Source organism: Meriones unguiculatus, chromosome 21 (assembly GCF_030254825.1).
Source record: "Meriones unguiculatus strain TT.TT164.6M chromosome 21, Bangor_MerUng_6.1, whole genome shotgun sequence".
Classification (NCBI taxonomy): Eukaryota; Metazoa; Chordata; class Mammalia; order Rodentia; family Muridae; genus Meriones; species Meriones unguiculatus.
This window is the reverse complement of record NC_083368.1, coordinates 56,743,281-56,754,462: the sequence shown is the minus strand read 5'-3', so window position 1 is coordinate 56,754,462 and position 11,182 is coordinate 56,743,281. Positions and strand designations below refer to the sequence as shown.

Below are 11,182 nucleotides of genomic sequence, written 5' to 3'. Positions count from 1 at the left end.
GGAGAGAGACTCTCAAGGTTGGAAGGGCCATTTTGTAAACAAGGACTTAAGGGAACAGTTGGGGGTCTTGCATGCGAAAGATAATCTTGAGAACCAACCATAAAGGTCGCCCCGGAGGGGTGAAAGGAAAGGAAGCTGCATGAATTATCCTCCCACCTCCTTTAGGACACGCTTACTCTTCTATCCAACATTAGGTCCAGGAGGATGACCTTAGAAGACTGCATCACGCTGGCCTATCTGCTTTTGGTTCGCTCGTTTCAGCCCATGAGACGCTCTGAGATACAGGCTGATGGAGGAAGGGGAACTAAGCTCCCCACATCCTCACAGATCCGGTACGGCACTCCTGTCAGGGCTCCAGCTTTTTGAAGGACTCAATGTGCGTCAGGTGAGCGAAGGAACACACACCACGGTGCACACGTGGAGGTGAGAGGGATCCGTTCATTCCACTGTGGCTTCAGAGAACTGGCCTCAGCTCATCAGGCTGGCTCCGTATCCCAGTTAGCGCCACTGTCACCTTGACAGCCTAAAGCCATCCGCGCCAGGATTTCCCCAGGTTCCAGGGGGCCTCTGACCATGTCTGTGAGGTATCGTCTTGACCGCTGATTGATGTGAGAGGGCCCAGGCCACTCTGGTGGCACCATGCCTGGAAAGTTGGGTCTGGCTGCATAAGAAAGCTAGTTGAGTGAGTCAGGGAAGCCAGTCAGCAACCATGGGTTCTGATTTTCCCTCGTGCCCTGTCTCCCTGCGATTGTGACCTGAAGTGCCAAGTGCCCTCTTCCTCCTCCATCCTAGGGTGGAATCCACTTTGCTCGTTACAGTTTCCCCTTGGTTCTCCCATCTTCCATGAATAACCATCTCATGAGATTCTCTTCTGTCCAGGCATCAAGTGTCTTGTTGCCAGGTTCCTGACTGATTAAAATGTCTCCAAACATGAATCTCGAGTTGAAAGGCCAAGCCATGAAGGTCCCCCTGCAGATCTTCTCAGGGCACAGAAACAAGGAGGTCTCTTGTTTGCCCACTGCCACCTGCCCCATGCAGGTGGCCGTTCAGGCCACTTCTCTATGTTCCTAAGAGGTCCTCGAGAAAGGGTAAGTAGGCACAGCCCAGGCTCTGTGGCTCAGCTGGCAGCAGAGGGAGCCAGCCTTGTCTCCGAAGGATCAGAGAGGAGACAGACCTCAGTGGGCTGCTTGGTTGAAGGGGAGCTGCTCTGTCGAGCGAGCGCTACATGGAACGTTTATCAAAGACAAAGCCACACAACACCTCACGTAATTAGGCTGACATTTAATTACAAGGAACCCAGGTTCTTACACAAGGCAGGAGGTTGAGAGCCAGCAACTCCCATAAGCCTTGCCAGTCTGAGTGGCTGAGGCAAAGGAGAAGGGGACACATGGGCGGGGTGGGGACTCTGGCACAGTGTGTTCTGCCCACAGGTGAGGGTGGTAGCCTCCGGGGACCTGCCCTCTGGGCTGGCCCATGTCTGCCTTCACTTCATGTCATGTATTCTGTCTCCTGTGGTCGCATGTTGGGTAACACATACAGCGCCACTGCTGCAATAGCCAAGAATACCATAGGCTTCCACATCCCAAACATGTTCTGTAGGGACCAAAGAAAAACAGTGAGTTCCCGCCTTCTGAACCCTTCCTCATGCCAGAAACCACCTGCCTGCTGGAGGGCCTGCCGCAGGGACATTGCTATGACTTAGCCTCCCTCACCTCCTGGGTAATCATGGAGACTGCCTGCTCTTTTTCATTTTGGCACCACTAGGTTTGTGGCAGGATGCTGTCTGTATCACTTGGGCTATTCCTCAATCTGTACTTGATCTGTCCCCATGGGATGAGGACACTGGTGTTCCTGGATGTCCAGGCCAGGCTTCAGAGCCTCTCCGTGTAGGTGTGTGAGAAGAGGTGGGGTAATCTGGGCCTTTGGAGAAGGCACACACCTCTTTATGGAGAGTGAGAGCTCAGTTAAGATGGAGAGGGCAAGGTGCACGAGAGGAAGTGGCCAGCATGCACTGGAGGATGAACTAAGTAGGATGCTCACTGGTCGCCAGAGACTGTGTGTCAGAGGGTGTTATGTCAAAGAAACTCGGGGAACCTGCTGCTGCTCCTGAGAGCCGGTGGCAAGAGCTGACAAACATGCTCCTCTCCCCGCTGACCTCCCTCGGCCTCTAAACACTGTGACTGCTGGTGAGCCCTCTGACCGAGGCTCAGCTAACGACACCCTAAGAAAACATGCAGGAAACACCAAGACTTGGATACAAAAATAAGAGAAATAGTTCATGGTTTTACTACTCTTTTTACTGTATTGCTTGAAGTATAGAATTAGAATTTTTGAATCATAAGTTATGGCATAAGAGGAAAGAAAGATGGCTTGAGGAAAAAAATGGAGCCCATTAAAGCTTAATGGGAGGGAGGTCAGCGGGGAGAGGAGCATGTTTGTCAGCTCTTGCCACCGGCTCTCAGGAGCAGCAGCAGGTTCCCCGAGTTTTTTTGACATAACACCCTCTGACACACAGTCTCTGGCGACCAGTGAGCATCCTACTTAGTTCATATATTTGCTTAGAAAGTAACTGATTTAAAAGAAAAAAATTAAGCTAATCACAAGGAGCAAAGATAACCCCCCAATTTTATAGGAATAGTTGCTAAGAACAGAATAGGTAAAATTAAAAATTAATGTTAGACGTGGATCTACAGAATAATCCCCAACAGAAACTCAGGAGAGAACCAGGAGGACATGCAGATGCTGCTGCCTGGCCCACATGTCAGGCCCTCGCAAGACAATCCAGAGAATATTTACTCTAGCTGTGGTAGCACATATGTGATCCCAGCACTTAGCTCTATGGCCAGTGTGAAGCCAGTATGGGCTACCAGAGAGCCTACCCCTGTCCTCTCCCCAAAGCCCCCCAGATGCCAGCTCCAGCGGAGGGGAACTAGCAATGCTGATGGATTCTGGGAGAGGGGAGCCGCTACTGTTGCTGCTGGAGATAAAGCCACTGGGAAAGGCTCCACGTGCGGCTGTGCGCACCCACACTGCGCTGAGTTATTCAGGTCCCAAAGAGCCTCTGGGGCCCCGGGAGGTCGAAGGTGTCCAGACGTGTCAGCCAGTAGACTAAGGGAGTCATGGGTGGGCTTGGGCAAAGTCTGTCCAGACTGCCTTCAAGTTCCTGCAGACAACAGCTAGAGAGAAGTGCAGGAATTGGTGTCTTCTGTCGTGTGACATTTAAGTAGCCAAACTGCTGAACAAGGAGAACCCGGAAGACAAGCCCCCGGAGGCCACTCCTTCCTTGCAATCTGGCTCAACAGAAGGGTGAGGTGGCCTTATCACCCCTGACAATGGGAATGAAACTAGCAGGAGAAAAGAATATTGTGGTGCTGGGTGGCACGCCTGCAATCCCAGCACTCGGGAGGCAGAGGCAGGCCGATCTCTGTGAGTTTGAGGCCAGCCTGGTCTACAAAGAGTGTCCTGGACAGCCAAGGCTACACAGAGAAACCCTGTCTCAAAAAACAAACAAACAAAAAAGAGGAATATTGTGAAAACACAGGGTCAAGATAAACGATCAAACAAACAAAACCCCACAAAAATGCATAGGCTACAACAGTGAACTACAGTTAATTAGAGAAGAACGGACTTTGAACTCTATTCTGTGTGTTAGCACAGAATAGGGAAAGGATGCTTACTGTGCACAGTATACAAGAATTTTAGAAACAAGACATGAATAAATAAATGTTACTAGTTACCAAGAGAGCTACTGAGGTTGGTGGTCCCACAAGCAGAACAAAGTAACAGTCTAACCTACTGTATGGTATCTCCCCAGTTACCTGGGGCCAACCGAGGAAGGGGCTAAGAATGAGAAGAGGCAGTAAATAATGGCTGGGGAGAGAGTCCAGTGGGAGAACACTTGCCTGGCTAGCAGGTGGGAAGCCCTGGACTTGACTGCCGGAACCCCCGACACTCAGTGTTGTGACACATACATACGGTCCCAGTGACCCAGAGCTGGCAGCAGGAGGACCAGGAGTTTAAGGCCTCCTCCCCACAGCACTAGAGTTAAGTGTGGGCTACAGGCAGGGACACAGGGGACATGGTTTTACTTTCTCTCTGAGACAGGAGTCAGCCCAGGCTGGTGCTACCGTCCCATCGCCCTGCTGCCCTGACTGAAGGGACACATTACAGGCATATGTCATCCAGCTCTGCCCACGGTTGACAGTTTTTCACGTGTAAATGGCACATTAGCGCTTCCTCAGAGGACTGCTGCAGGGACTAAATTTGTCCATACATGTAGTGTGACTAGAGACGCACCTGGCGCACAGCCCACGCTATTTAAGAGTGAGTGTGTGTGTGTGTGTGTGTGTGTGTGTGTTTGTTTAGTACTCACATGGCTTTTAGAAATCAATCTATTTTTTAACTTTTTAAGATTTTACTGTACCCTTGTTTCTTTACAGGAGGGGGCTGTGCATGTAGAGGTCAGAGGACTTGTAGAAACAGGCTCTCCGTGTCTACCACGTGGGTGCAGGGAACAAACTGGATCAAGCACTCTTGCTGACAGGCTGCCTGGTGCTAACCTCTGTTAACTCGCCTGACCTCACCAAACACTGTGAGAAAGGCGGGCCGCAGTCACGCAGTCACGCTCTGTTCACCCTCGAAGGCGCTGAGGTCAAAACCACACGTTTTGTTCCCTGGGACAAAGCTAACAGGAAGAGATAAACTCTGGCAAGCTCTTATCACCTGTCAGTGCCTCGAGATCCGGGCAGGGTGCAGGGGACAGAAGGTCCCAAGAGAGCCCTGAACCACATCCCTGCATCTCACGGCACGGCAGAGCCTGGCAAAGGCTGTGGCTGCCTCCCTGTGTCATCCCACAGGGACTCAAGCAACTTCTGGAAGCTCAGGTAGATGCAGGCACAAGGAGAGGCCCCATCATGAAAGGAGCTAAAGACTGTCAGGGAAGTAATGGAAAGGCCCAGAAGAAAGAAAAGCTGAAGGTTGCGAGAAGATTAGAGAGAAAGAGGAAGCTGGGAGGAGGCAGGGTGCTCAGCAGCTAGAGTCCCTTGCTGCTAAGCTGGGTGACCTGAGTTCTATCCCTGGGAAAGACAAGGCGGAAGGAAAGAAGACAACAAAACAGAAAGCAGACTCCCGAGAGTTGTCCTCTCACCTTCATACACCAGCTCCCCAAGTAAATGCAAGATTAAAAAAAAAAAAAGGAAATGGCGAGCAGAGCCAACAACAAAAGGTATACTCTGAAATGTGAATTCAGCCACTAAACCTCACTGAAAGAGCAAGGAAGAGGGAGGGCAGAGAGGGTCTGCGGAGGAAATCAAGACAGAAGAACTTACAAGGCTTCCGGAGGCAGGAGGCGCCTCAGGTTCCTACCTTAGACCATCAGACAGCTTCATCCTGAAGCAGCAATTCTGTCAACAGACCGGATTACATGAACTAGGCCAACGGAGAAGGGCCCAGAACACATCACTCGACTCCCTGCGAACATTTGCGTCTCTAACGTTTGGGAATGTTTCATCACCGTGGCATCCTCTCCAGAAGCCTGGCTGGAGAAGCCAATTACAATGGAATCTGGTCCCCAAGGAGCAAACACAACTGTACATGACTCCCTGGGATTTTGTTGCCATTTGCCTGGTAACCAGAAGTTCCAAACTTCTGAGAACTGTTAAGGTGAGCACACACAGTACCGCAGGGATTCAGTTCTGCCTCCATCGAGGTGGAAGAAAAATTTAGGGAGCCCTCAACCAAACGCTCCTGAGAATGATAAGGGTCACAGCTCTTTGGACCTCTCCTCTCACCCTTGCACACACAGTAATTCCTTCTGGGCTGGAACACGGCAAAAGCTTGGCTCTGGGGTGACGCACAGACCAGGCTCAGGTCTGCCTTGCAGGCAAACGTCAGCTCAGCACACAGAGCTGGGCAGCTTGGTCAGCAGCAACAAAGACGTGCTTACCCAAGTTACCCGGCCAATAACAGAAACGCAAGCTCCCTAAGCACTCCTACTGCCCGTTCCCTGTACACCTCACTCAGACCTGAGTCTCTGACGGAGAAGCAAGGAGCCGAGGGAGGAGAGGGCGGGGCCAGTACCTGGTTAGGACGAAGTCTCGGCCCACCAGCACCACAGCAGAGCTGATATGACCACCAGGCCTACAAGAGGCAAGGAGAATATGGGGGGGTCGGGGGCAGGGGATGGCTGCACATGTCAAATGAGAAGCACAGGAGACCGGGAGACGCGTGGTTGGATGAAGACACACACAATCCAACAGATAATGAGGGTGAGAAAACAAAGGGAAGAGAGAAAAGAATCAAAGTTAAAACAACGCAGGCCGGAGCAGAAGCATCTCTTCTCTGCACCAGAGCCTTGAGAAGCCAGGAGTCCTCATGGGGCCTGCAAAGTCACAAAACTGAGTTAGGCAGCAGATAGGTCAAGTTAGGTATGCAGACCGGCTCTCTCTAGTCGCGTACAGCTCGTGTCCTGCCAAGCACAATGGCCCGCACCCGGACCCTCGAGTCAGACACCCTGGAGCAGGGAAGCTTCGGGAGTCCACGCGGGCTTCCCGGCGGCACTGAGCGGATGCTTCCCTGGACCGCTCCGGGAAGAGCCAGAGCTCAGCCAGGCCGCCTACCAGCCTCACTCCTACCAGGGTGAGTGCTGTGCGGGGCTCCAGTTCCCGTGGTCCCCTAGGAATCTGACACTCTGTGAGGCAAAACCGCTATAGTAAGCTAACAATGGAGAAGGTTAGTTCTTTGGCTACAACAACTTACAGAGAAAAACTGAATTTGTGTGCAGTAACACAATGTTGGAACAGTTGAGCTGTTTCAAGATTGAAGACCCACTGAGGCAAAGGGCACCCACATGTGTGGATGGCTGCGAAAGTCAAGCTTAGATTTAGAACAGTGGCCTCTGAAGGCACTATGAGCTGAGCCAGCATGACAGAATGAACCCAAAAGAAACAGTGGCCCGGGAAAGGGCTGTGGTCCCTCCTGTTGACACCCCAAGCAACAATCTTCCACCTCATCTTTACCAGGGAAGTGTACATGGGACCGAGAACCACAGTGCAGACTAGCTGCTGGAAAACTCCCGACATCGATAAAGTGAGTGGGATCAGCCACCGCATGATACTCTTTTCTGTACTGTCAACTGGGGACTCAGAGCAGCAATCAGCTGATACACACTAATGGAAATGCATCAATCAGTTGCCAAAAGATGAAAACACTTCTGGACGCAGCTAGCGTACCCGTCGTCCGCACACACCCTCAATCTCTCTGAGACCCAGGAACTACGGGCCAGAGCAGCAACTGCTGGTGGCAGACTGGCCAGTGTCCCTGCACCTTTGAACGTCACCCCTGTTCACTCCCACATCCGTGAGATGCAAAACAAGCCCGCAGCACTAACAGGAAGGGTCACCTCTCGCAGGCTATCATGGGAAAACAAGATGAAGTGACTTGCTGAGGCTGGCAGGCATGCACTGAGTAAGGGCTGATACCTTCAAAGTCCTTTGTGTCGGGGGAAGGATGAGGGACCACTGCTAATACGGGGAGGTGCCTACGTGCTGAGTGTAAGAAGACATATGACCTCCACCTTGGTTCTGAGAAAAGACAGTATGATGGCTCCATAGCAACTGGTCCAAGACTGACATTTTCCTCAGCAAGACTGCCCTCCCTAGCCCTTCCCCCTCCCCATGCCCACCAGACACTCACTGGCCTCTACTCTTGTAGAAGCGCACCTTGTAGGGCCACTCCTGAACAGGGCGCCCTAGCCCCAGGCGTCTTCCCACTTGATCCAGCCTTTGGCTGTGGTTACCTTTTTGCTCTCAGAAAGCGTTAGGGGGTTACTTTCCTCGGCAGTCTCATCTTCACATTCTTCCTTAGCCTCTGCTTCTTTGTACTCTTCATAGCCTCCCTCCTCAGCGTCTGGTGACTTAGTCTCTTTCCTAGAACATGCTGCCTCAGCAGCTAGTTTGTTCGATTCTTCCTTGGCTTGTTTCTCTTTTTCTTTCTTTTCTGCCTCTTCCATCTCTTTCTCCTTTTTCTCTAGCTGATCTAACTCCCTCTGGCTGGCCTTGTAGTACAGCATCACCTCCAGGCTCTGTGGGGCAGGGCAGGGCAGGGCAGGGCTGCTGTCACCTCAGGGCAGGGCTGTGCTGCCACCAGAGAGCTTGCACTGCCCAGCAGTCCACTGAAGAACTGTATTCTGAAACTACAAGCTACGCTTTCATGTGGAGGGCAGTCACATTTAGTTTGCTGAGCCAACACTTGACCATTAGGCCATTTCAGCAGACAACCATAAGTCAAGATTCTTGGGCTCTGCTCCACTGTCGCTTCCTACCTTCCCAGTAAGTCCTGCCATGGCCAACCCTCTGGAATAAATTCCTTTCTGTCCATCTAGTTGGTCTTTCTCTTGATCATGTAACCCAGAAACAAGAGGAGTCCTAGAGATGGGCATAGGCTAGTGAAAGGAATTGTCCACACCCCCTTCCCCCGTGACAGTTTGGACACCCAGGAAAGTGTCCAAACTCTTAGAAAGACAGAACTCATGGAGACATTAACGATACCAAAAGCAAACTTCCTCAGAGTACCTTACTGGTGGGACTTGCTGGTGAGAGCGGCATTTCCTCCCAGGGCCTCCTCACCCACCTGCCTCTCTGGCTACTAAGGCCACAGCTCACCTTCTCATTCTCAAAGCTGCTTTCCGAACTCTCTGAGCACGCCTTGTTGGCCTTCTTAGTGTTAGCTCCATTGGCATTCTTGTTCATGTTCTTATTGCCATTCTTGCCCCTGACTTCCGCGCTAAGGGAAGGCCTGTGTTCTCTGAGCTGGCGGAGCTCTTCCTGGCAGCACTGCAGCTGGCCCTCCAGCTGCTCCTGCACGGCCAGAAGCCGCCCCTGCTCGTCCATGCTAGCCTGGTACTGCAGCTGCAGCTCGCGCAGCTTCGTCTGCAGCTCTTTGATCTGTTGGCGGTGGACTCTGGTCACCCAAGGCGGTCCCCCCAGCCCGGGCCCTGCTGAAGTCGCTGCCTCCCCAATCTCCCCACTAGAGCTCACGAGGAAGCGGACTATAAGAAGTTCAAGCAGGCAGTGAAGCCCAACTGGTTCTCAGATAGCTTTCCCCTAAGTCAAGCAATCTGAAGATCTGCATCTAGCATGATAAAAAATTAACATTAAATCAATAAACATTATTATTTTGGTTTTGATCATGACCTGTGTGGGGGCAACTACAAAACTGCCAGCACTCTGAACCTCAGGCATTGGTTAGCATCCAGCTCTCTTTCGAGGGACTCTGACTTCACCCGGTCCATTTCCCTGACACCTAGGGAACGGCTGCTTATGCCTGGCAGTAGACGGGCACCGAGTTAGATCCCTGGCCCTAATCTCAGGGTGTCTTCCTGGGCTGATGGCAGCACATGCTCTGCTCAGTGGGTCCTAACCATCAGGCCATGCGGCCATCACTCCCTGGGTCTGTCCCATCTCTCCAGGCACAGAGGCAGTGACTCTCCATGGCAGGGAACCATGACTGCTCAGAGCCCTGTCCTCTAAGTGCATATAATCTAGCTGGGGGAGGAATAAAAAAACAATGCTCTCAAAATAATGAAAAAATATTGGCAAGTTAAAAAACAAACAAACAAACAAAATAACCCAGAACCATTCAAGTGCCCATGGGGCACAGAGTAGAAGAGGAAAAAGCAGCAGCAGAGGGGAGAAAGTAATGCCGAGAATGTAGACTGGGTGGCCAGGTCACAGCGCAATGAACACTGGAGCGGCCTTCACCTGAGCAATGTCTGCCAGGTGCAGCGGACTGCCTGGCCTCCCGGGTTCCCTGCTCCCCACTCCCTGCCTCAGTCCCTAACTCCGCCCTGGCTGCAGTTACCTCACACTTGTCGCTCTGGGGGGCCATAGGCTTCCCCAGGCTCTCCATGCACTCTCTTAGCTCCTTCTCACAGCACTCCAGCTCGCACTTCAGCTCTCTCTGCTTGGCCAGCAGCTTGTTCATCCGCTCCTGCAGGTGGCCGTGCTCCTCCTGGCTCACCTGGTACAGGGCCTTCACTGCCTGCAACTTGGTCAGCACCTTGGCCACTGTCTCCTCAAAGCGCTGCAGAGAGTTGGGGGAGCAATGACGGAACTCCCAGAAACCCGTGATGGCCATCCTACCTACCCTGAGCTGGGCCCTTTCCTGGAACTGCCTAGGGAGGCCGTGCTTCTTCCCAGAAAGAACAGCCTGACTGTTGAGAGTCCTGAGCCGCCTCTGTCAGGAGGGCGGGGAGGCAGGGGGGTCTTCCGGCCAGCTTTGACCCCACCCCTGTCTCCTAGTATGCCCTTCCCCTGGCGATGCTTCTCTCAGAGACAGCAGCCCATCCTCCCTGTCTGGCCAATCGTCTGGCAATGGTTACCTCCAAGTCTTGAGGCTCGGCTGGCTCCTCGTCAGCATTGCTGCTGACGTAACTCTTGTGGAGGGTTTCAGAACTGGCCGCACTGCCGTAGCTCGTCTTATAGGCAACACTCGTGTTGCTGGACCGGTAGCTCTGCTGATAGGGCTCGTTAAAAGTGCTGTTGCTCTCGTAGCTCCTGAGGAAGACTTCGTCGCTGGCCCGGGAGCTTACGTAACTCCTCTCGTAGCCTCCACTGTTGTCCTCCAGGGTGCTGTCATAGCTCCTGTTGAAGCTCTCGCTGCTCTGGGCCGTGCTGCCCGAGTTCTTCCTGTACGCCTCGAGACTCATTTTTATGGTGGGGGACTGAGCTTGGAGCAGCTGTATCTCCTCCATGCAGAGCTGCAGCTCAGCCTGCAGCCTCTTCCGCTCCTCCAGGAGCCGCCCGTGCTCCCGCTGCAGTAGCTCCTGCTGCCTCTGACTGGTGTCATAGAGCATCTGCAGAGCCTGCAGCTGGTCCATGAGCACCTTGAACTAGGGGGGAGGCGGGGGAGCAGGAGACATCACCGTTACTCTGAGACACTCCGGTCCTTTCAGCTGCCCCTCCCCCAGGGCAGACGAGCGTGCTCACCTGAGAGAAACGTGCACACACCTGAATCTCACAAGGCCCGTGTCTCTGGTTTAACCCACAGTGACGCCTACATCAGCTTTCTGCTCCTTTGGAAAAATGTCCCCGGAGCAGATACTGGGTGGTTTGGGGGTTTCTGCTTCTGCTGGTTGCTGTACCCTGGCGGAGCTTCCTCCTCGAAGCGGCGGAGGTGGGTCTGA

The 11,182-nt window shown here is 52.8% G+C and overlaps 1 protein-coding gene across 18 annotated transcripts in view; it reads right to left on the bottom strand.

Moving 5' to 3' along the window:
* Window positions 1–1,261: 1,261 nt before the first annotated feature.
* Ccdc136 (coiled-coil domain containing 136) overlaps window positions 1,262–11,182 on the bottom strand; it is a 32,416-nt gene continuing 22,495 nt past the window's right edge. For 5 of the 18 annotated variants that reach the window (XM_060373910.1, XM_021661884.2, XM_060373912.1 and 2 more), the window contains 5 exons: window positions 10,379–10,888; window positions 9,859–10,080; window positions 8,661–8,942; window positions 7,796–8,080; window positions 1,262–1,593 (listed from right to left, as the gene is read on the bottom strand). In XM_060373910.1, the coding sequence (XP_060229893.1) occupies window positions 1,489–1,593; window positions 7,796–8,080; window positions 8,661–8,942; window positions 9,859–10,080; window positions 10,379–10,888 (1,404 nt within the window). In that variant the 3' untranslated portion in view covers window positions 1,262–1,488. Of the gene's footprint in view, window positions 1,594–6,078; window positions 6,185–7,795; window positions 8,081–8,660; window positions 8,943–9,858; window positions 10,081–10,378; window positions 10,889–11,182 lie in introns of all 18 variants that reach the window. The other 13 variants (XM_060373921.1, XM_060373922.1, XM_021661883.2 and 10 more) reach the window with 10 other exon arrangements.